Here is a 25207-nt window from a genome sequence, read left to right as displayed (position 1 = left end):
ATGTACATTAGGTACCAAGGGCATAGGTACCCCAGAGGCCTACCTGGGGCTGAAGCATGTGTTATGCCACCCCTGGGAAGCCTTCCGAAATGGCATCACAGGGCTGCACTTGCAGCCTGGGTAAGGTGGTGTAAGCACCCCTTACTGGGATATAGTATACCTATATCCACCATTTAAAACCGACACATATTAACCTATAAGTCACTCCTATGGCAGGCCTTGACATTCCTGAAGGCAGAGTGCTTGGTTTTGTGTGAGAGGGTTCCCTAGCATGAGCTGAGCCCCTCTGAAGCTTTCGGAAATCCTTCCTTATAGTTGTTCTGTGATATGGCCATCAACAATCAATAAACCCTGTCCTTTGGGCGTAAAAAATGTGCCAGTATATTTTGTAACAGACCAGTCACATGTTCATGATCTCTGTTACACTCCCCTATCCACAGTCTTCTCAACGGGGGTATTCACTGCAGTACGTCCAATCTTTTTTAGAAAGTTAAAAAGAAAGAAACCATATTGGCCAACAACTCCTGACAATCACATAGAACAAAACTGTCTGAGACTTTAATCAATACAGAAAATCCACCGCATAGGATTAACAGGCCCACGACATACGGTGAGATGTAGACTAGCCGGGCTTTGGTGTGGCCACACCCGTTTTACGAGGCAGTAGAAACATGCCACTTAGCTGTTGTGGCGTGTATCTGTAGAGTGCTAGTTGCAGGGTTATGAACGAAGCAGTACATAATTCTATCGTGTGTATGCTGTTTCGGGCTTTAGAAGGCTACAGGTTCGTCGATAATGGCCTCCGGTCATTAATAGCTTAGACTCTAGGTTGATATACTATCATTGTTATGTAGTGTGTAAGTCATGGTAGTGCAACATTACCGCTGGACTGTTTGTGTTTTGTTAAATAATACTACATGTTCTGGCCATAACAAAAGGTCTGAGGAAATTGGTAGAACTCCCACGAGTTTTAAATAAGATAGTACAAGTGGTTTTTTATGCTTTATGCAACATACTTACAAAGTAATGAACACTGTTGACATCTGTGTTTGTATGTTTCCGGTTTTGTCCCCTACTTTGTGCTCCGTAGATTGATGATTACAATCGCAGTGACCATAGCAAGAGAAATTCATCTCTGGAGTAATATTTGATGCTCGGGTGCCTTAGCGGCCTGTATGATTGCAGTGGGTTGCCTGAGGGTAATTATTGAGAATGCATTACACACACAGGTTTTAAATGGTGGCAGACTGGGTTTTTAATGTTTCCATTATTGTCCTTTCCTTCCTGACAGTTTACATAGAGCATAGTGTCCAACAGTGGTGTGGCAACAAGGTGTGCAGCCATGACGAATCTGCCAAATATATTGAGGCAGAGAAACATGTTGGCGATAGGTAATGGTATGCGATGGTAGCTACCAGCCTTTTTAATTCAATAGTTCACACCTAGTATCTAGGAATAAAAATTGTGGAGAGGTGTGCCTATTGATTTTAAGCACATTTATTTGTCACAAGCAGATTGTATCTGCTACCACTTTCTTTTTTAACTATTTGGTTTTTGTTTGGACACACTTTTTCTTTTGAACTGAATGACGACCAGTGATGAGAAAGGGGCCCAGTCTGGTGATTACATGACAGTTGCCCCGATGGCGGTGTTCCCGTGAGGTGTCATTCGGTTCTTCACACATTTTTTTGCAGAAATCTGTCTGCTGTTAATCCTATGCGGTGGATTTTCTGTATTGATTAAGGTCTCAGACAGTTTTGTTCTATGTGATTGTCAGGAGTTGTTGGCCAATATGGTTTCTTTCTTTTTAACTTTCTAAAAAAGATTGGACGTACTGCAGTAAATACCCACGTACAGAAGACGGTGGATAGGGGAGTGTAACAGAGATCATGAACATGAGACTGGTCTGTTACAAAATATACTGACACATTTGTTTACGCCCAAAGGACAGGGTTTATTGATTGTTGATGGTCTTTGAGTGGAGAGCAACCCTGTCCTTTTCTTTCCCTCTGAGCTCCTCTTTGTGATAGACTGTGATATGGCCATACCATATACTCTTAGGTGCATTATAATCCTCGCGGTTAATGTGAACTTTGGTTTGGCTTTATCAAAACATGTTGTGTTTCGTGTCAAACACTTTGGAATACTACCCCCCTCCCCTCCCCTGCCAGTTCTGGCAGGGGGGGTAGCATTCCACCCATCTAGAAGGAGAAGACATGTACACACTTACTTTCCCGGGAATAGTTTAAAAGAGCCCCAGCATCACAAAATGGATGCTGCATTTCTGCTCGCGGCGCCTTCGCAATCCCTAGTCCATTGGCTAGTGGGTCCCCACGAAGGAATCTACTTTGATTCTTGGGGCATTCCTGGTTGCTCCAGATGTGCCCTGACTCCCCTCCAAAGGGTGAGTCCCTCAGGCCTTGCTAGTCTGCACCAAAGCCAATCTTGTCATCTTGCATGGGTTGCTGTTGCCAATGCTTTTTGGGTCCAATCCGGATACCGACGCTGCAGCACTCGACATCCGAAGTGGGATAGCTTGAATCCAGCTCCTGGTTGTTGTCGACGCCTCCTGGACCTCGTGGCTGAAGAGTCACGCTTCACCTCCTCCACTTGAAAGCACCCGACATCGGCTGGCATCTTCTTGTCACCATCCTGGTCACTGGCTAGTGACCCAAACTCTGTCCCCGCTGCTTTCAGGTTCTTCAGATCTCCGATCCACCCTTGGATCCATCCGGACATTTTTCCCCTGGTCGCCTGCAGCACTTCTTTGCAGCGCTCTATAGGAAACGATGACGAAACCCGACACGAAAAGACACCTATGCACCCGGCTTCCCTGGGTGAGGTAACACGAGTACTTCGGTGCTCCCGTGGGTCTTGACTCTCGAAGTGTCCAGTACTGAAGGGGTTCCACCGTAGTCCACTCCTAAGTGTCCCTAATCTTTAACTTTGTAACTTAAATTTCGCCATAGAAGTCCATGGTGATTCGCGGCTGTGTTTAGACACTGTACGCGTTCCCCGTGAGTCTCCTGCGTCCCTACCTTGGGTGGTTCCTGGTTGCCCCAGCGGTTCTACAGGCACTAGGCCTAACTTCTATCCCTCACGTGGTTTTTATACCACTTTCTTAGTATATGGTTTGTGAGGCCCCTAGGGCAAAACGTATACTGTGCTAATTTACTGTGTGCTATTTAAGTTCTTGTATTGCACTTTTGCCTCGAGCCTCATAAAGAGACTAGAGGGGTGTGTTTTAGAATAAATGCATATATTTTATATATATATATACCTGGTGTGGTGCTCTTTCATTTGATCATTCAAGAGATTATAGACTGGTAAAACAAGCTGCTTTACATTCCTTCAAGACTTAGCCTGAAGGCTGCTCTCCACAGCTACCACTAGGATAGCTTTCTATAAAGGTTGTCTTAAACCTACCATCAATAAGGGTCGTTTGGACTGGTGCAAGGTGCCCGCTAGAAATGTGTACATCATATGCCAGGCCAACTTCTCTCACTCACCTCCTGTCTTCTCACTCAGAACCATGGAGAAATCAGGCATTTAAGTCCCAAGGAGCTCAACTTAGCAATTTGGCTCCTGAAATCAGAGAGTTGAATATTTAAACTGACTATCAGACTATGTGACTATTCTAAAAGAAGTAAGAAAGCCTACTACTAGAGCTTGTTATGCAGCAAAGTGGAAACAAGTTGTTGTCTATGGTAAAAACAACAAAATTAATCCTCTAGATGCTTCTGTTCAAAACATTATTTGTTGCCTTTTGCACCTACAGTAAACTGGTCTAGCTTACACTTCTATTTGTTTGCACCTTTCAGCTATAGCGGCATATTTGCAAAACAGATAGCATTTATCCTTGTTCTAAGTTGCTGTCATTAAAGCCTTTATGGCAGGCATAAAGTGAGTAATACCACCGAGGGTACCTGCAGCACCAGTGTTGAACCTTATCATTGTGCTTACAAGACTTATGGGTCCACCCTTTGAATAGTTACATAATTGTCCTTTACAGTTTCTTTCATGGAAGGTTGCATTTCTCATTGTTATCAATTTGTTAACCCTTCGCCGCAGCGCAAATTTCGTCGCGGTGTGGGTGCGGCACTGCGGTGCTCATGATGGCTCCTGGCCGTCATGAGTCACGGTAGGCGTGTGCTCATGACGGCCTGGACTCGTCAGAACTCCGCCCACTGATTAATTCGCCCGCACAGGCGGGGAATTAATTGCGCGTGGGTGGAGCAAAACGGCATGACGGCTCCAGGCCATCATGAGCACCAAAGTGGTTAAGGAGAGTTGAACTGCAGGCATTAACCTTAAAAGAACCCTTCTTTCAGCTTCATAAAGGTAGGGTAGTTCTTCACACCAATCCAAAGTTCCTCCCTTAAGTTGTTTCTGCTTTTCACATTAACCAATCGGTTGAGTTACCTGTGTGCTTCCCTAAACCCGAATCTGTAGCCGAATGAGCTCTTCGCGCACTTGATGTCAGAAGAGCGTTATTGTACTATATTGAGAGGACAGAACTCTTTTGTAAGACAAAGCAACTGTTTGTTGCTTTTGCTCCACCTCACAAAGGCAATCCCATCTCTAAAACTGGTATTTCAAGATGGATTGTTAAATGCATTCAAACTTGCTATGCAAAAGCTAAAAGAACTTTATTTGTACCCCCTAGACCGGATCGTACTCGTAAAATAGGGGCATCTATGGCCTTTTTAGGTAACATTCCTATAGCTGACATCTGTAAAGCAGCAACATGGTCTACACCACACACATTTACAAAGCACTACTGTGTTGATGTATTAGCACCCCAACGAGTCAGTGTAGGACAAGAGGTGCTAAAGACACTTTTTCAGACAATTGCAACATCTCCTTGTTAGCCACTCCTTTGGGAGAATACTGGTATATAGTCTAAGCAAAGCATTTGTATCTACAGCACACAGGCCTCGAACGGATTGTGTCACTTACCCAGTAAGCATCTGTTCTTGGCAGGTAGAGCTGTAGATTCACATGCGTCCTCCTACCTTCCTGGACACCTGTAGTTGTTGCAGTTCTCATTATTTTACATTACATACACATGGACATCTCTTTACCACGCTCACTTACTGTATTCGCACCCTTTTGCTGGTAAACAATCTAACCATGTAATCAGTACCCATACGCACCATCACCGAAAGGGGGAGTCACTTTACCTCGTGACTAGAAAGAGTTCTTAGAAGAAAAACAACTTGCAAACATCCGGACCCAACACTAGATGGTAGGAGTATGCAGAGCATGTGAATCTACAGCTCTATATGCCAAGAGAAGATGTTTACTGGGTAAGTAACATAATCCATTCCTACCGCATTTAAAAATTATTTTTCAAAATAAAATATATATTCTATTTTTGAAAAAATATTTTTATATTTATTATAAATTAATAATCTAACAGTTAAATTAATACCTCAGTATTAATATACTTCCCCACCCATAGCCCCTGTATTCATAATATCCCGCTCCTAATAATGAATTTGTAAATAAACTTAACATATAATAATCCAATGTCAGTATATGAAATATAGAACTTTTTTGCAATAGCCTAGCAATTTAAAAAGTAAATCAATACCTGATTAATAATACAATTCCCCAACCATAGACCCTGTATCCCTAACATCCTGCCCCAAATTACTAATTTGTAAGTAATATATAAATATTATATACATTATATTTTAAAATTCATAATGTAATTTGTAGAAATAAACTAATAAATGACAAAAAAAATCCCACTTTTTATAAGACTTAACATACTTACCATAATGCGTAGTAAAGGCGTACTTGGTAAAGGCATTCATGGAAAGGAAATGCGTCGTAATGGTATATGCGTGGTAAAGACACATGCAGTGAAAATACTTTGGGCTTCATCACGGGTTTCACTTTCCACTGCTGCATTATGATGCAGGCGGTTGAAACTGAAACCAGCCGGTCATTCTGGCTGGATTCCGACATGCTCAAGAAGCCCATCAGCCAGTTGGAGACTGGCACGTAATCTAGGTGGTCGGGTTTCTGCCTTTGGGATTATGATGCACGATTTTACACAGGCTTCCCATGCTGGGCTTTCCGACATGGAAATCCAGCCGGAAAGCGATTTTGGGGGGACCCTAGCAGGGCCCCATTCACCTTGCGGCCTCCAGTTGGCGGCTGCCCCTGTTAAGCCCTGCACCGTGTGTCAGGCACCCTGAGGTGCCTGCCACGCAGTGCAGGGATTAACAGAATCTCCTATTTCTCTATGGGAGCTTGTGTTACGGTCGGTTTACGGCCGCAGCACAGGCTTACATAGAGAAATGGGAGTATGTGACCACACCATGTGCGGTCGCATTGTGATTGAGGTGTTGGGACCACCAACCGGAGGTCGTTTGGTCCCGAGACCGCGTCGGTCGGAGTCAGAATCAAGCCCTAAATGGTAAAGGCATTGTGTGGTTAAGACTGCGTGGTTTAGGATTTTTTCCCTTTGTCACTTACCCTTCTGATATAATTACATAAAATATATAAAAAGGGTTTGAGGCACTGAAACATTTTTACAATCGTTGATTTGATCAAACATAAGTCAATGTCAATGATCAATTGATATTTTTTTATTTTTGTAAAATAAGTCTTCAGATCCCAAATACCCAAACAGATCATATGAATGTCACCAAGATGTCAGATTCTTCTTATCAATTTTTGTGTATGAGGGTTGAGTCACAGTGAGCTGATGTTTACAACATATGCATGATGTAACTCTCATAATGATGCTAGCCAATATAAGTATATCCAAATGAGGCAAATATCATATAGACTACAAAGACTGAACACAATGTATTTTGCATAGCGTCTCAAAGAATACATACTGACTTAGTGCTTGAATCTGTTACTACATTTAGAGGACTGGTGTGCAAGAAAACAAAATTCAATTTTTGTCAAACTAGACATTTCTTCTATTGAAGTGTTACTATAAATAGGACAGGATACAATCTCCCTAACAAATATATTCATCACAAAATGGTATCCTACAACCTATGACCCCAAAACGTTTTTTTTTTTATTTGGTCAATGTGGACAACAACGGCAGGTAACCTATCAGCAACCCCACTTGTTATTAAAGACCCTCACCTACTCTTTTAGTGGAATACTTTATCATCAGGTGTCATCCTGGTCTCTATAAACCAGGATGGGCATTTTCCAGGGAGCACTTATGATACTATCTTGCTGGGGACTTCCAAAAGTTAAAATTGCCTTAGGAATACGCAGGTATCCCTTTACTAACAGGTGGCCAGGGTCAGACTAACTTAAAGGGCAAATAGACAGTACCCGATGGGTTGGTCTGACAGGTCAGTGTGTCGGGTGTCTTTTTGGCTTTTTGTGGGCCTGTTTTATGGTCTGCTAAGATGTTTTTTTACTGTCGATTTCACTGATATTAAAACAAAATTGCCTTTAGAAAGGTCAAATCAATGCTGTCTTCCATACCTTGCAAAACACATGTACAGCTTGTCTGTACAAGTTCAAAACTTTTCCAATTTGCACACATGGGCTATGTTTTTTTAGCTAACTAATTCACTAATTGGGGCCATTTTTATTTTGGTGTCCACACCTATTTTTTGGCCCAGTTCGACCCTGCAGGTGTCCCTGGAATGAACAAAAACAGACTTTGAGTATTGCTGGGGTAAAATGTCCTTACACTCTTTCTAGTGTCAACATGTTTCAGTCTTTTTTTTAATCAGCCACCAGAGGGAACCCTGACTTTCATCAGGACTAGAATAAATGCCCCAGAGTTAGCATTCTTTTGTAATTGTCTATTGTCTTTTCCTAATTATGTCTGGACTAATGACATACAGCATAAAATATTCAAAGGGTCTACTCGCCTATTTATTCTTGCATATGTCATTATTGATGAAAAAGATATCAAGCATGGGCCCAGGATGGTGTTCTTCCGCCCAAATCCAAATAGAGATTTCACAACTGGTGAGCAAACAAAACACGACACACAAACATGCAGAAAAATGGGGTGTTATTTCCATGTAGGACATGGATCCATTTTATATGTAACCGCATGTGTATATAAAAGAGGTAAAGTGGAAAACACATAGGGCCTGATTTCGATGTCGTTTGGAGTTGCCTCCGACGTCACCATTTCAGTCAGGGAACCGCCGAACATAGGTCGGCACTGCCTCACACCTGATTATGATGCGACTGCACATGGTGCGCAGAACGGAAACTGCCCGCAGCACAAGCTCCCATTGTGAAATGGGAATTTGTTGAAATGCCTGCACCATGTGGCAGGCACCGTGCACGGATTTTCAGGGGGGAATACATATGGCCCCCAGGGCCACATACGGAGGGCCAAGGGGAAAGGGAAAGGAAAAGGACAGGAATGCAGCATATCATGTTAACTATGCCGCCCTCTCCTGATCACGCAGCACAGCACAGCAAGGTGTCTTGTTGTATTGCATTAAATATTTGATTTGATTTAATAAGCTTTATTCGGTTAAGTGTAGCAACCATAAAAGCGGATAAGTACATACACAATAATAAAATCCTGTAACAACTTCATAAGGCAAGAATATATAATCACATAAACGTTAAACCACCATACTTTTCCTTGCATGGATTGATTTTAAAATAAATACAGCAGCATTGAAACAAATCTCAGGCTCTCTTAGTGTAAACATCAAACTCATAGCAGCATTTGTGGTTAAGACATTATATTTTTAAAAAGAGGTTTTAAAAGAAACAATTCGGAAGTTCAGATAGAAATCACTTAAAAGAAGAAAGTGCAAGGGGCTTTGTTTAGAGTGCCTGTCACATGGACAAGGGGAGACTGGTCGCTGTTTCATACTAGGATACGCTGCTAAATGGTGAGCAAGATCTAGTCTCATTCTTGTTAAAACATAGAGATGTGAGGGCCTCGTAACCAGGGATAGATAGTTTTGAAAACCATTGGAATCTATATGCAAATGATAAAGCTGATAAGTTGTTTGCTTCCCTACTGATCTCAGTCTGCACTCCTTATGGGACAAAAAAGCATTCTTAATCTCTTGTTTAGACAGCCCTGTGACTTCCTTTGTGTTTACCAAGATCATATGTTTGAATAAGTCTTTATACACATTGGCTATATATTTGAGCCACGGAATCTTGAGACATTTGCAAATTGCAGACAGTCCTTGATGGTGGATTTATTGGATGTGGTCTCCTCTTTTGACCATATTGCTCTCCAAAGTAGTAGCGGTCTGAGTGCAATCAAGTCTATCAGGTAATTAAGCCCCACTTCACAGTGGATTAATTCAGAGGACGCTAAAGCAGGCAGACATAAAAGCTTTTTAAGAAAAAAAAATTCCTCTATTCGCAGTTCTTCGCTGGGGTAAACACCCCATACACCTGCACTGTATAATGCAATAGAGGTACATCTAGCTTTATAGATATGTATCATGTCTTTAATTTGGCGATCCCCTAGTTTGGAGGCGAACCTGAAGACCCCATGCACGCTTTTAGACATTTTTGCCCGGATGTTAGACATTTCCCGAGTCTATTTGCCATCCTCAGTTAGAGATATCCCCAAGTAACAGAAATTGTCTACCGTTTGCATCACATACCATGGTATATGTTTTAGCCTTATTAATCAGCAGCTTCCTCTCCTTAATAAAGACCGCAAACCTATCAATCAACCGCTGTAGGCCCAACGGCGTTCTAGATAAGAGTACAGCATCATCTGCATAAAGCAGAACCGGTATATCCTGGCCCTCCGCTCGGGGGGCATCTGTCTGAACAAGTGTAAGAGCTGCGTCTACTTAATTAATAAATAGAGTAAAAACAGTGGTGCTAAGATGCAGCCCTGGTGGATGCCACGTTTTACTTTAAAATTTAAAATTAGGAGTACATTCGCCCTTTTGGCCAAACCGTACTCTAGTTGATAATTTCTTATATAGCCTGGCTAAAAAGTAAATAATGGGCTCTGGGGCACCAAGATTGAGTAGGACTGTCCAGAGTATAGCATGGTCCACTAATTCGAAGGCGATACTAACATCAGCAAAACATAAAAAGAGGCCCTCTTGCTTGGCACATGTGTATTTTCCAATTACAAGCTCTAAAATAATACATTGTTCTAACGTACCCAGGTCCTTTCTAAAACCATATTGGGCCTGAGTCAGTATCCCCTTATCCTCAACCCACTATTCCAATCTTACTAGTAAAACCCTACTCATCACCTTTACTGATGAGTCTAGTAAAGAAATCGGCCTGTAGTTCTGTGGTGGGGGCACCCTCAGTCACTGCTGCATTAAAAACTCTGGTGAGTATCAGACCCCAAAGGTCTGGTACGGTTTTATAAACCTCTATCTGTACACCATCCGGGCTCGGGGCTTTTCCACCTTTACTGCATCTGATTCCTTGCCCTACCTCATCAAGGGTGATGTCTAGGGGGATAGCTGACCAGATACTCGGGTTTGTACAATCCTCAAAATCGGTATCGCATGCGTTAAAAATGCTGGAAAAGTGTACCACCCACTCCTCGCTACAGACATGGCATAAAAATTCGGGGTAAGAATCGTTTAAAAAAAAAAAAGTTGTTAACAGTTTCCCAGAATATCTTGTTATTGGACGAGTCTGCAGCCAGTGCAAGTTTATCCCAGGCCTCCTCCTGGAGTTCCCTCTTCCTCGATTTTAATGTTAATTTATATACTAGTCTTAGTTTGTTAACTAATACCTTATCCCTGGGACTGCTTGAGGGAGCTTGTTTTACCTGGTTCAGTTAGTCGGTACAAGAATGGTTGACCAGCCCCTAGTTTGAATTTGTTTGCTGCTCAGTGGTGCAGTTAGTAACTTATCGATAGTAGCGCTAATTTTACAGAAGTTAGTTAATATCAAAGCTGGTTCAACCTCGATTTCTAAACTGTCATGTATCTCATTACCACATTCCGAAACAATATTTTTTAAGATCTTATCAGAGTTAATGCCTTTCCATCTTATTCTTGTGCCATGTGGTCTACACGGGGAAATATTACCTGTGGCCGTTAGTTGTACTATAGATCTAATGCCCCACACCGCCATTGACATGATTATACAGTTGTGGTCACTAACCAACAGTTCATCAATCCAGAAGGGGGCGTGGCCTGATGCCAATGGAGTCGGGAGCCTGAATCGGAGCTCCCGTCGGTGATCCCCTCTCTGTCACCATCCTAACTGCTGAAGAGGAGCCCCGAGCAAGTAGACCGGCCCTTGGGGTGTCGGAAACATAGGGACGTCAGGGGCGCTTGCTGCAGGGGGTTGATAGCCCTCCATCGGAGACATAGGGCGAAAGAACTGGTGTGGTCGCGGACCGCGCAAGATGGCGGCTGCGCGGCAATAACCGCTTCTGGAGTGCCGAAGAGCTGTGTGCCTGATTTGGGGTCGCCCTGCGCTGCTGCCTCGGATGCTAGAAAGATGACCCGGGCAGAGGCGGGGACCGCCGCTGGTGAGGAGGTGGCGTGAGACAGAGCTTCGGTGGAGCCAGAGATCTGAGACCTGCGCAAAATGGCGGACGCGTGGCACTAACGGCTCCTGAGGGAAAGAAGAGCTGGGGACCTGCCGGACGATTGCCCTGCGCTGCTGCTTTAGGTGTGGGACGAGTGACACCGGTGGAGGCGGGAGCCGGGCTGAACGCTGGTAAGGAGGAGGAGCAGGGAGGAGCTGCAGTGGACCCCGGGACCTGGCGAGTTCTCACACGCGGGAGAGAGGCCTAGAAGACAGATGCTGAAGCAGGGACTCAGATCCCCAGTACGGCTGGCGCAACCTGGGAAGCGTGTAGACCGGTGACCCCCCCTCCCTCCCATGGTGGTGGGGTAGGGGGGAGGACGGACGGCCGTGTGGATCAAGAGAAGAGGAGACAGCGCTGCGGAGAGGACGATACAGGGTCCTGCAGCGGGAAACAGCAGAGCGCGAGGTACGAGTGACTGGCGACTCAGGGGGGTTTTGGAGTTGGCGGCGGCCTGGCCGACATGGCGGTAACGGCTCCTGGATGTTAGAGATACAGAAGGGGCAGTGAGACTGGCTAGGGGTTGCCCTGCGTGGTCCCATTAACTGACCGAAACGGGGCACAGCGTAGGGGCAGCGCTGCAAGGGACGCTCGAGCTGGCCATTGCTGAGACCGACGGAGGACTTACAGCGGGGCACGGCAGGGAAGGCCAGGTGTCCCCGGGAGATCCTGGACATCCAGAGACGGAGCAGAGTGGCACCTGATAGGCAGAGCAGTGGGATGCGCCGGGCAGGTGAAGTGCCCTGAACACAGCCTCTACTGCGGAAAATGCTGCTTAGTGGCTGCGAAGAGCACAGGGGCCGGACCATGGACGACGACGGCATAGCCCCCTCGGACTTGGTACAGCAGAGCTAGTGAGGCATACAGTGACCCCAGGGTGATGGACAGCAGCCCGAGCACTCGCAGTGGATGGTATGGCTGCCATAATTGCTGACACTTGTCGAGAGGCTCGCGACGGGGCTGGGACAGCCTGAGTGGGCGAACTGGACCACGGAGCCGCAGTTTGCGGACTAACTGAGCCATCGGTGAATCAGCAGTAGTGGCTGGAACTTCACGTCGGTCGGGGATGCAGCAAGGGCAGATTCGGAGGTGACGGGCCCAAAAACAGAGGGGTCAGGGGCGGAGGAGGGGTACAAACCCTACCATCGCAACAGAACTGGATTCCACTGGGGACGGGACTAAAGCTGGAATATCGCGTAACAGCAGGAGTGAGACACAGGGCGGCCAGTCCCCACTCGCCCTGCAGAGAGAGCAAGTAGGACCGCAACCAGCTCTAACCTGTCATAGCCCACGTTGGGGGTGGGGGATCACTGACCTCGAAGACGTCATGGGCCCCAACACCAAGAGGCGGGATACCGAGCAACAAGAGGGGCCGAGCGAGGAACGCGGAGACTCTAATTCACGCCCGGGGACCAGGAAAGACGTGGGATGCCCCAAGAAGACCTCTCACTCCATGATATTCTGCAGGCCATAGAACGCTCACGGATGGCGTTGGAAACTTAGATTGACACTATCAGGGAAGACTTAGGCCTCCTCCGAGCGGACCATAGAAAGCTGTCTGATCGTGTCACGGCTGCAGAAGCGGAGATAGAAAGCTTGCGGCCACCAGTCACAGCGACAACAAGCAAACTCACGGACATAGAAAAAAAGAGTGCTGATACTGGAGCAGAGGATGCGGAAAATAGGGCCCGCCGGAATAACATCAGAGTCACAGGCCTTCCCGAGAAAGTCGAAGGAAACAAAATGGTGGCGTACCTTCAGCGCTGGCTGCGCACAGAAGTTGCAGAGGAGGGGTTGTCCACGTCCTTTGCCCTGGAACGGGCGCACAGAGTTCCAGCTCGAGCCCAGCAACCTGGCAGACTGCCCGAGGCCGGTGGTGGCCAGACTCCTGTTCTACAAAGATAGAGACCATGTGCTGGGGCAGGCCCGCCTTAAAGGGCAACTTAAGATAGACAACAGTGTGGTACGGATCTTCCCAGACTTTTCACGGGAGGTGCAACAACAAAGAGCATCCTTTACTGCGGTCAAAAGGAAACTGCACCAGATGGGGGTGTCCTACTCTATGGTTTTCTCAGCCAAACTACACATAGTGCGTAATGGAGGCACTCTATTCTTCACCACCCCCCAGGACGTATGGGGCTGTATTGAGTCGCAGGATCCCCGTGGACCGCAGGGAGGAGGAAGCAGCCCCGCTGACAAGGCCTTGACACGCTCCCCAGACAGAGGGACCGCTTCGAAGAACCACCCCGAAGATTGAGGAGGTGAACCGAGCTAGGGCCAGTACGATCACAGCAGTGGCCTCGCTGAGTGCGGCTGACACCCAGGAACCACTATCGCACTCTGGGGAGGAGCAGAGGGACTCGGACTCCTAAACCAGCTCGAGCTCAGTGGGGGACGCGAGCCAGACCCTGCTGCATGTAACTCCCAGATCAGCAGATGACCTGATGTGAGGTGGGCCGCTTGAACAAGTATACCCAGGACTAGTCTGTTTTTATGGGTAACGGGGAGGGGTGCTGCTGTCGACGGGGGAAAAAGGCCACGGTATGACATTCCGTAAAAGATGCTTGCGTGTTACGCAAAGAGGTTCTGGATCTCGGGACATGCAAGGGGGTAAACATGAGCACTCATGCAGCAGACACAGGCCACCTATAACATAATGATACAAAAGGGGATGATGGACGGAGCGTTTGAACAAATCAAACACTCACCCCCAGTCAACTGATCTGGGTTTAATCCATCACCATTCTTTAGTTCACTCAGCCACCCCAGTTCAGACATGGCTATATGCAAATCAGTCTGACCCTGTGCCTTATGGGAACAGTCCAGCCCGAACTGCCAAGCCATGTCTTCCCTGGACCGGAAACAAGCATCCTGGGATTGGTTTCGGATTCATAATCCTCATCAGCCAGGCTATCTTGAATCCAGTGGCCAAGTGAACAAGGGACTCACGTCTGAGCATACCCTGCCACACTTAGGGCGAACAAAGCGATACAAAAGGGGATGATGGACGGAGCGTTTGAACAAATCAAACACTCACCCCCAGTCAACTGATCTGGGTTTAATCCATCACCATTCTTTAGTTCACTCAGCCACCCCAGTTCAGACATGGCTATATGCAAATCAGTCTGACCCTGTGCCTCATGGGAACAGTCCAGCCCGAACTGTCTGACCTGGGGTGGTGTGGAGTGCAAAAAAACGATGGATTTAGGCCCAGATCTCTGTACTGGGGTGAATGTATGACATTGTTCTGCATTCTGTCCATCAATTGTTCGTTTTGCATTTGTCACCCCGAGTGGGATGGGTATTCTCAGACGTGAGTCCCATGCTCTCCACACCACTGGAGTCAAGCTATCCGGGCTGATGAAGGCTGATAGTCAGAAACCGGTCCTTGGATGCTTTATTCCGGTCCAGGAAAGACATGGCTTGGCAGTTCAGGCTGGACTGTTCCCATGAGGCACAGGGTCAAGGCTGATTTGCATATGGCCTGCACCTGTCTGCCCAGTACCTACTAATCCCACCTTCCCATCGGGTAGATGGTCGGTACTCTGTCAATCGTTTTCCTCGAGTGTGGTTAGTGTGTAAAATCTGTTGAATGTAGGTAAAGTGTAATGCGGCAGGGGTAACAATGCTAATTTAGTTCTCCGTGGCTCCTGGACACCTTCCATGTTGGCTGATGGTTTTAGATGCCTATAAAAGTAGCCTAAGGGGAGGTGATATTTTGGAGTCATTGTGTGGTAAAACCGCTACTCTGTCCAGAGAAGTCCTAGCCCAGTTGGGGTTCCTGAAATTGATAATTACTTAGTCACATTGTGATGTTTTCCTTAGGGGTCCAATCCAGTGTACTCTTCTGGTCAAGAGTATAGTGTCTGCATGGGCCACGGGATAGCTACAGTTTTAATTTAGCCAATGCACCACCTTATTTTTTTAAAGTAGAGTGAGTCTCCCTTTGGCCGTGTTCAAGTTGGGGTACATTCTCAATACTGCCACAAATGGGCGGCATTCAGGGGGTAAATTAATCGACATGCTGATACTTCCTTCCGGGCCCTCCTTTTCCCTCAAATTTATAGGTGCCTGGGTCGTCTCTGCGTCTATTGTCGTAACCTCTCTAGTATAGCGGGAATGATTACTCGTAGTAGCTATCTGTCTAGGGCCTAATGGTGTCTTGTTTGCGCCATTTTGGGGTGCTTAAGAATTGGTACCTTGCTCCTCCCCTGTCGCTGATATTCCTGTCAGTGGTTAGTATGGCACTGATTGGTTTGTTTACGGTGGTTGTTCCTAGTTTTTGACATAAGGATGGGCCCCCCTGTGGCCCACTCACATTCTCCCTAGGATGTACAGTAAAGAGGGGGTTGGCCTAATGGCTAAGGCGCTCGACCTCGGACCTGGGGATCTGGGTTCGAGTCTCGGTAACGACGCCAAAAACCCCTGTGATTCTGGGCAAATCACTTAATCTCCCCGTGCCTAAAAAAAATTTAAAAAAATGAGTGTCCTCATGTAACGTAACTGGTGCTATGTATAGCGCTCTGATAACTGGTTCGGTTCTAGTTCGCGCTATATATAACTCTGCAAAAAAAAAAAAAAATGTTTTAATGAGCTGCAAAGTTTAATAACTTCTTTAAGTTCATCTAATTTGTCATGTAATGGTTTAGTAAAGGCTTCAAATTTTAAGGGTCCTATACTAGGGGATTTCTCCAATACCATGGTGGGGGTATTTGATGGTGGGCCTTTTTGCTTCTACGAGAGGTCCCTGTTTTTGCTTGACTTTTTCTGCAGCTCCTTTTCCTTTTCGGTGTTGGTGAGCTACTAGGCGAGTTCAGTCGTAGTACTTCAGAGGGGACCGGGGGATCTGGGTCAGGATCCGAGGTCCCGCAATTTACAATGGGGATAATATCTTGCACACTACTTAGGGTAGACACAACTTCCAGACCAGTAGTTTCTTCAATCACTGTGCCTACACCTAATGAGAGGCGGCGTTCGGCCCTATCTATTTTGACATTAATAACACTAACCGCCCTCACTAGGTAGGTATCTATAGTGGAGCAGGGGGGGGGGGGGGGGTCGGCTGCGGCTATGTGTTTTTTTTGTCATTTATGCTTTATACCCACAGGTACATTTTGCTCACCAAGCCACCCCAGTTCAGACATGGCCATATGCAAATCAGTCTTGACCCTGTGCCTCATGGGAACAGTCCTGGCTGAAGACGGCTGTAATGCCAGAAACCGGTCCCAGGAAGCTTGTTTCAGGTCCAGGGAAGGCATGGCTTGGCAGTTCGGGCTGGACTGTTCACATGAGGCACAGGGTCAGACTAATTTGCATATGGCCGTGTCTGATCTGGGGTGGCAGAGGGGGCTAAAGAATGGTGATGGATTAAACCCAGATCCTTTGACTGGGTGTGAGTGTTTGATTGATTCAGATGCTCCGTCCATCACCACCCCCTTTTGTACCGCTTTTGGCCGCCATAAGTGTGGCAGGGTATGCTCAGACGCGAGTCCCTTGCTCACTTTGCCACTGGATTCAAGCAAGCCGGGCTGAAGACGGCTGGAATATCAGAAACCGGTCCTCGGAAGCTTGTTTCCGGTCCAGGGAAGACATGGCTTGGCAGTTCGGGCTGGACTGTTCCCATGAGGCACAGGGTCAGACTGATTTGCATATAGCCATGTCTGTACTGGGGTGGCAGAGTGGGCTAAAGAATGGTGATGGATTAAACCCAGATCCTTTGACTGGGTGTGAGTGTTTGATTGATTCAGATGCACCGTCCATCACCACCCCCTTTTGTCATTTATGCTTCAATATACTGGTAAGATGTACTATAGGTACTATATCGCCACGTTCCTAATTAGGTGGATCAAAGGAACACGTGGGAAGATCTAGAAAAAAACATGTTCAAAACCTATAATTTGCAAAATGCAGTATACGGGCCAAAAAGCACTAAATGTCAATTATATGCAGTGGCCGTAGAACTAGAAAAGGAAGAGGAAATACAAACACTGCTACCCCGGGGCTAAAGGCAATAGAAGAAGTAAGATGGCCGCGTTCTAATATGATCAATATGAGCTAGGTGGTTTAAGACCAATTATTGCATAATATTCAGCAAGGAAATATGTGACATTAGTAAGCAAACAGTACTATACTAGACATGCAGCAGTGAAGGTAACAAGTTAAAATCTGGTTTGCTACACAACCCTGGATAGGACTTATACATATGTCCAGCTTATTGATCCTCAAATATAAAATCAATTAAAATCACAAAATCACAATGGCCCAGTCTCTTGGCGAAAAGTTCAAAGGGGTGAATGCAGGGGATGTGTTATTTTCAGTACATATCTCACCGTAGAATATCCAGGTCTGGTACCACCCAGTCAGTTTCCCAAGCCTTAGAGGGGTGGCCCTGCCCTGCCCTGCCCTGCCCTGCCTCGATTGGCCGCGCTGGAGTAGGGCCGCAGTGATTTTACCACGATCTGGCAGCATCACGTCACGGGAGAGCAGGGGCCGCTGGGAGATGTAGTTTTGTCAGGCCCTTCCCCTCCCGGTCGGTAGTGGCATTGTCCAGCCGTTTCCCTCACGACTGCTCTTGGTGCCCAGGTTCAAAGAAGCTTCCTGAGTCACTTTTCAGAGTACTTTTCAGGGTACAGGGCCGCAGAGCCTCCTCATTTGTCTGCGCCAGGATCTTTGTTGCTTCCAATCAAGCCTTAGCGCATAGTTCCGACTCCTCTTCGCTGACCCAGTCCCAGTGTTCCACTTCTCACTTAGAGCCCGTTGTGGCAGTGTCTCCAGTATAACGCTGCTTTAATACGGCCACCCGGTTCGACAGCAGTGCACTCCGGACTCCGCCCGCACCCCCGGTGGGGGAACTCCACAGGTGCACACTTTACACCGCACCTCTGCCGCAGGACTCCTCCTTGGGTGCTCCCGGTATTCGAGGTGGGCTGGTTGAGCCGAACTGCCGACTCTGGTATCCCAGCGCATGCCTCTCAACCCTCAAGGTACCCGCAATCAGTTCCAGCGTTTCCCCAAAGGCCCGGGGTCGGAGCCGGAATCCTGGCGCGTAGTTTCACTGCGCCGCAGCCCTCGTGGACGCCGAACTTCACCACTCCTCAGCTGATTCTGATTTAGGGGTCAGATTCAAAGTTCCATTCTCAACTTGCAGCAGAAGAAATATTAATACATCTTCCCCTCAGTGAGGTAGACTAAGTTAGCCAACTTGCAATTCGTCTGATTCCCCGGTTCCCTGGGTCTTTTAAGGCCCAGGTTTATGCTTTCACTCTAGGTTTGTGTTTTATTGTATATGTCATTGTATCTCTGCAGGTAAAAATTCTTCTCACCATCTGACAGAGGTTAATCATACAACATCACACCTCTCTGTCTAAGAAGAGTTCAAACGTCCTTCTTATCATTTGCACAAATAATCATTTATGTCAATTAGTCAACTTTTTCCTTGAATGGTTTGTGAGTTTAAATAAACAAAAGTCAACAATCTACATGTAGGAAATGTAGCCTGGCATGAGTATCTGTAATGTTGAACATGTGATTTTTCTTTTTGCTGAAACTTAAGAATTGTATACCATTTTATGTATTTGTACAGCTATTTGATCATGTTGCTGAATGCTTGGGAGATTTCATGGACAAAAAGAGAATAAAAGATAAAAAGCTACCAGTTGGGTTTACATTTTCTTTTCCTTGTAGACAATCAAAGCTAGATGAGGTAAGAACATACTTTTCTAAATGTCAGTCTCATTGGTGAAATTGAGAATTTGTTCCACATTTTCCTTTAATTGGAAGAACGATGATGTATAGTACATATGTATACAAAGCCTGAACGTCCATGGTCGCAGCATACCTAGAATAATGATTTCTTCTCTTGAGGAACTTAGTTTATGATGCCATAAATTTAATTGTCCTATTTTTAAAGTATGGTATTTGAAGGGGTGGCACACTTTATTCAGCATGCATGTAGTACAGTAGTTTTATTGAAACTGTACGAACTCTAAATAAGCTGAAGAAAACCTTCTTGCACACTACCTTTGTAGGTGTTTTTTCTGCTACAATAGAGTAAATCTATGTGTGGTGTTCTGAGTTCATTTATGCAGAAAAACCTGTATCAAAGAATATAATATCATTTTGGGGAGTGTTCATTTTGTAAAGTACCATCAGTGACTTGTGCAATGTGATTACACAAAATGGCCATTTAAAATTGTGAAGTTACAGGAAAAATGCAGAATTCGAAATCTGGAAGTATTGCTCTGTAGCAGTGAAATTGCCGCTAAAACATATTATGCCCGATTATGCAGACACTGTAAGTGAACCCAGAAATATTCTTTTCACAAGTTTTAAAACAGAACATATAATACCTTTAACATGTACATAAACCAAAACCTCCCTCTTCCTCGTCACAGATAGGACAAACCTCTGAGATCCCACTTCAGAGGCACCAAACCCACAGTAATGGTAAGAACTGTGCACTCTGCCTTTGTTGCCATAAAAGGGATTGGTCTGTCTAGAAATCTCTATTTATTTTGCGATCTATTTTTGGTCTATTAATGTCTCCCTTGGGAAGAGGAGTAAAAACCAAACACAAGAGACATCCCACACCAATTTAGAAAACTAGAGTAAATTTAATACATAAAATTAGACCAAAACAACAAACATCCAATCTGGCAAACTGGAGATATGCAATTTTAAATGTTTAAGTAAAAACAATGCCAAGAAACAGAAAGCGCTAACTGTGGATAGCTGGTCGCCCTAGACTGGGACAAAGTCACAAGTTCAGGCTGACCGCAATGAAGTGTGAGCCAGATACAAGGACAAGGTTAGTCCTGCTTAAAAGTTACCTTCTCAAAGTCCAGTGTACAGATTTAAAAACTTCTGTATTTCACTGCAGGAGCTCAACTGATGTCAGCCAAGGGTCCAGGGCCTGGGAAGGCACCTCTAGGGGATCAGGAATTCGCTCCAGCATAGGCCACCAGGGCTCAGGCAGGCCCAGGCTGGACAAGTTACAGCAGGTCAGCTAAGCAATTGCATGGGGGCCTCTGGAGCATGTTCTGTCCCTATAGCTCCGAACAGGTAGGCCAGGTGACTCTTGCAGTCAAGCAGGTTAGCCTGGGATAAAAGGAACAGGTCTAGTATTCCTTCTCAGAGAGCAAGGCAGGCTTGAAGCAGCTGGGCAGTCATCTGGGAACAAAGCAGGCCTCAAGCAACAAGGCAGGTCTCTGGTAGCAGCAGGGAAGTCCTTTGGGGAACAAGACGGGCCTCAAATAGAAGGCCAGTCCTCTAGGGAATGAGGCAGTCATTCTTATTTAATATCCTCAGGTCCATGCTAATGAGTGGCTCAGGAGGTCCAATATTTATACCTGGTGCCTCTGTTTGAAAGAGAGGAGACTTTTAGTTCACCCCCACATCTGTTTTTAAAAAGTTCTTATCTTGCCTTGCTCCAATTGGTCTAGTCAATGAACAAAAATTTCCTTGGATCAATGTCACTAATAATCACCCTCGCCCAAGCAGCATTCCATCCACATCAGTGTCAAAATAAGGGATCCCCACAATTATAAGCACAAACACATTACAATTTTTACTCCCAAGTCATAAGAAAATAGTCCAAGTTATTCATCAATCGCTAGAAAACTGTTAAAACACAATAATAAAAACATTTTTTACATTCATAATACTTAAAGACAATCAATCATAATATCTAGGCCTCCCGAAATATCTTCTAGCTCGTTTGCAGGTCGTGCAAAACTCGGCCGCTAGAGCCATCTTTGGACTGCCACGAAGGGCTCGCGCGTCGGGAGTTGCTTGAGAGACTTCATTGGCTCCCGATTGCCAAAAGAGTCACCTTTAAGATCCTGACTCTGGCCTTTAAAGCTCTCCACTTGACCGGTCCTAAATATCTCCGGAAGCGGATGGCTTTTTACGCTCCAAGGAGGTCCCTGAGGTCCGCATTGCAGGCCAAAGCAACTGTTCCCATCATTAAACGTGCTCGTACTGGAGGCCGCTCTTTCCGGTATTTGGCCCCGTGCTGTTGGAACGAGCTTCCTTTTGCTTTGAGAACTACTTCTAACCTGCTTGCTTTTCGAAAGGACCTGAAGACGTGGCTTTTCGCCCAGTAATTTCTTTGCTGCCAGGTGGAGGGCATTGTGTTATGTACTTTCCTTCTATTTCTCTCTTTGCCAAAGCGCCGGGACACTCCATGGAGTAGCCGCACGCTATAGAAGAGCCCTTTAACATAACAACATAACATAACATATGTCGAAATACAATCACAAAAAGAGACATGATTCAGTGATTCATTTAAAAAAACATCCTAGGGGGGGGCGTGGCCAAGATGGCGGTGTGAACGGACGTGCTTCTCGGAGCTCCCGCCGCCGGCCGCTAACATAGCATTCTACACAGCATCTCCTCGTCCGCGTTTGGGCTCATTTAGGGACTGATTGTTGCCCTGACGCACCTGGTGCTGGTGGGGACCAGGGCGGACCGCAGCTGAAGCCGAGAAACTCTGTGAACGGCCCAGACTGGTGCGGCCTGGTGAGGCCTAGGGGGGCCCGGCGGAGGTGGAGTGAGCCCGAGGTGAGCGGCGGAGTGCATCCGATTCTGGTGCGCGTCGGCCGGATCACTGCCACGTGAGGTCGGCGCTTGGTGGCGGGCCTGACCCGCGCGGTTCTGCGCGAGGCTCCCGGGGCACCCTGCCCCGGGGCTACTGCGGGCCTGCCGCTGCCGACCCTGACGACTGTGAAGGAAGACCAGGCGGATCAGAGTGAGGCAACACGAGCGGACGTCCGCTTGCCCGGCGCCCGGGAGCGGAACCCAGCCGACGGGGGACAGAGGTGAGGAGCGGAGGGTCCCCTGCCGAGCGCTGCACAGCCGAGCACCCGGTAGATTTGGGAGGCACGGCGAAGAGACATTGCCCCAGCATCTGGGTCCCAGAGGCACGAGCAACGTTGCTGCATGATTGGGGACGAACCCAAGTCTCCCGCGGGATTCAGGAGGAGGCTGGTCGGCCGATAGAGATCCCCGCGCAACGGTTAGGTGACCGCCATTTTGAAATTGCACTGCGGGCCTGCTGCGGGGTGGGAAGAAAGACTTGCCCTGTGGTGCTGCTGAAAGAGGACGAGCTGGCATGGCGGAGTGAGGGTCCTACACGGCGGCCCAGCGGCGCTCCACTCTTGCTCCTTGGGAGGCGAATGAGGGCCTGTTGGTTGAGGCTACACCCGGGCGCTGGAGGCGAGGGATTGGACAGCGGAGCAGCGATCGGCTGGGGTGCCTGAAGCCGCACTCAGCGATCCCAGGGAGAGGGGGACAACATCGGTGGACTCCACGGGGGGGGGGCATACCGAGCCAGCAGTGCCGCGCCAGGTTGGCGAGTCGGGAACCCACACGACGTAGAGGGCTAGCGCAGCCGGGACGAACGGGGCTGTCCGGTGCACGTCACGGGCCCACGGGGTCATGTCCACGGCAAGGGTGCGTAAAGACAGATCCATAAAAGATCTGTTCAATTCTGCCGCAGCGGGGAAGCGGGCAGACCCCAACTCGCCCGGACAAAAGGCGGGAACCAGCAAAATGGCGGCCGTCAACCCTGCCACTGAGACACCGACCACAGATGAGCCAATTACTAAAACTTTTCTAGAGTCCCTCTTCAGCGGCCTGCGAGAGGACATTCAAGCCCTTAAAACGGAGCTGAAAGCGGAGATCAGAGAGCTTGGTCGGGACACTGACGCCATAGGTTAGAGAGTGGCAGAACTGGAGACTAAAGGCGATACCTGGGACGTGGAGATTGAAGCGCTACAACAGGAGATCATATGCATACATGATTAGCAAGTGGACTTGCAATCCCACGTGGAGGATTTGGAGAACCGCTCTCGGCGGCATAACATCAGAATCCGTGGAGTGAAGCACTCCCCTGACACGGCGGACGTTTTCCACTTCACACAGGGCCTATTCAACCACATTCTAGGCAGGCCAGCGGACTCAGCTCTGCGCATTGATAGGGCCCATCGGACTGGCCCCCCAAGAGCTTCCACAGCATTGCCGGCAGACATACCGGTCTGCATTTAAGATTTCCGCACCAAAGAAGAGATTCTAAGTAAAGCACCACAAATGGGGGCCAACTCCTTCGGCGAGCACTCCCCGGCTTTGTATCAGGACCTGGCGGCCCTCACCTTGGAAAAGCGTAGGTCCTTCAAACCGGTCACCACGGAGCTGAGACGACGCAACATCTCGTATAGCTGGGGCCATCCTTTCCGCCTGGTGTTCAAGTGGGACAACAAAGTGTACCAGCTTAGGTCGCTCAGGGACGCATGCCGTCTCTTGGGCATCGACGAGCCAAAGGAGGATGAAGGTCTACACGCCGAGGGGGCCCCAAGATCCGAGGCAGAGGGTCGATGGCGGCAGCAACGGAGGAGGCGTAGGCCGAAACGCCCCTCGCCGGACGTTATCGAGGAAGGTCAGCGATCGGCGGTGGAGACGGCGGCGACGGAATTGGCGGCAACAGGCAATGGATGAAACCTGAACTCGACGCCCTGCAGAGTCCTTAGACACGGATGAGGAGAGGGGACAGCGGGAGGCGGCGGGGGGAGGGAGGACACAATGGATCCGTACACATTTCCCCACTTTTTTCCCTCGCCGGACTGTCAAGTGTAGACAATTGTCAGGTTAATTTTCAACTTTCTACAGTTTTGGGGGGGGGGTTTGGTATGCAGGAGTTGGGGGTGGGAGGCGGGGGCGGGTTGTGGGTCCATGGTCATAGAGTAGAATGGAATGTTCACTTCCCTGTCGGGTTGGTTGTTGTTGCTGAGGGGTGGCTCTGGGATACACGGAAGGGACGGAGCAGGCCCGACTTCATGGCACTTTGGTGGTATCACTCTCATAAATGGGGCTGAGTGACGTGGTTGTTCTCACTCTGAACGTGAGGGGCCTAAACAACCCAGTAAAGCGTAAAGCAGTCCTGCTGCTTCTAGAACAGTCCCAGGCAGACATTTGTCTCTTGCAGGAAACACACTTACTGGCTAAGGACTGCCATCGTCTTAAGTCTAGTAAGTTCCCCCTTCAATTCTTCTCTTCTTGTCCAGACAAACGGGCAGGAGTGGCAATTCTGGTGGCGCGCAAGTTCAGGGGCAAGGTTTTGGGTAGAATTGCTGAAATCAAAGGCCGAATGCTGGTTTATAGGTTTGCAATAGGTGACTTGAATTACACGATTGCCTCGATCTATGGGCCCAATGAGGGTCAGGAAAAGTTTTTGCATAAAGCGCTCGCGGAAGCCACTGATACGATGGATCGCCATCTCTTGTTGGGAGGAGACCTAAATTTAGTCTTTGATAATCTGCTAGATAGGTCATGCCAGCGAACTAGTCAGGTGGGGGCGCTATCCTCGGCGGGCCTGATCCGACTGCGGGAGCTGGGGTTGGTAGATTCATGGCGCGAGCTCCATCCCGAGGAGAGGGACTACACTTACTTCTCAGCTGCACATAAAACATATGCGCGCCCAGATTATCTGCTTGTCTCAACACCTACGCAGTCACTTATCACTAGTGTTGAAATTGGTACGGCCTCTCTCTCAGACCACGCGCCGGTCACTATCACCCTTTCCGGGCCGGTGGCACCGCGCTCCAGTAGGGTGTGGCGGCTACGGGAATCCTTGCTACATAAGGCGGAGGCAGTTGCCAAAATCCAAGGGGCGATAAAAGACTACCTGTCCCACAATGGTAA

The 25207-nt window shown here is 47.6% G+C and overlaps 1 protein-coding gene across 2 annotated transcripts in view; it reads left to right on the top strand.

The window, feature by feature from the left end:
- The window catches only part of LOC144754887 (hexokinase-1), a 1510469-nt gene that overhangs the window by 271441 nt on the left and 1213821 nt on the right, over positions 1 to 25207 (top strand). For both annotated transcript variants that reach the window (XM_078643208.1, XM_078643209.1), the window contains exon 4: positions 19095 to 19214. In XM_078643208.1, the coding sequence (XP_078499334.1) occupies positions 19095 to 19214 (120 nt within the window). The remainder of the gene's footprint in view (positions 1 to 19094; positions 19215 to 25207) is intronic.

The sequence above is a fragment of the Lissotriton helveticus genome, chromosome 5_1 (assembly GCF_964261635.1).
Source record: "Lissotriton helveticus chromosome 5_1, aLisHel1.1, whole genome shotgun sequence".
In the NCBI taxonomy this organism is placed as follows: Eukaryota; Metazoa; Chordata; class Amphibia; order Caudata; family Salamandridae; genus Lissotriton; species Lissotriton helveticus.
This window is presented reverse-complemented; position numbering and strand designations above follow the sequence as displayed.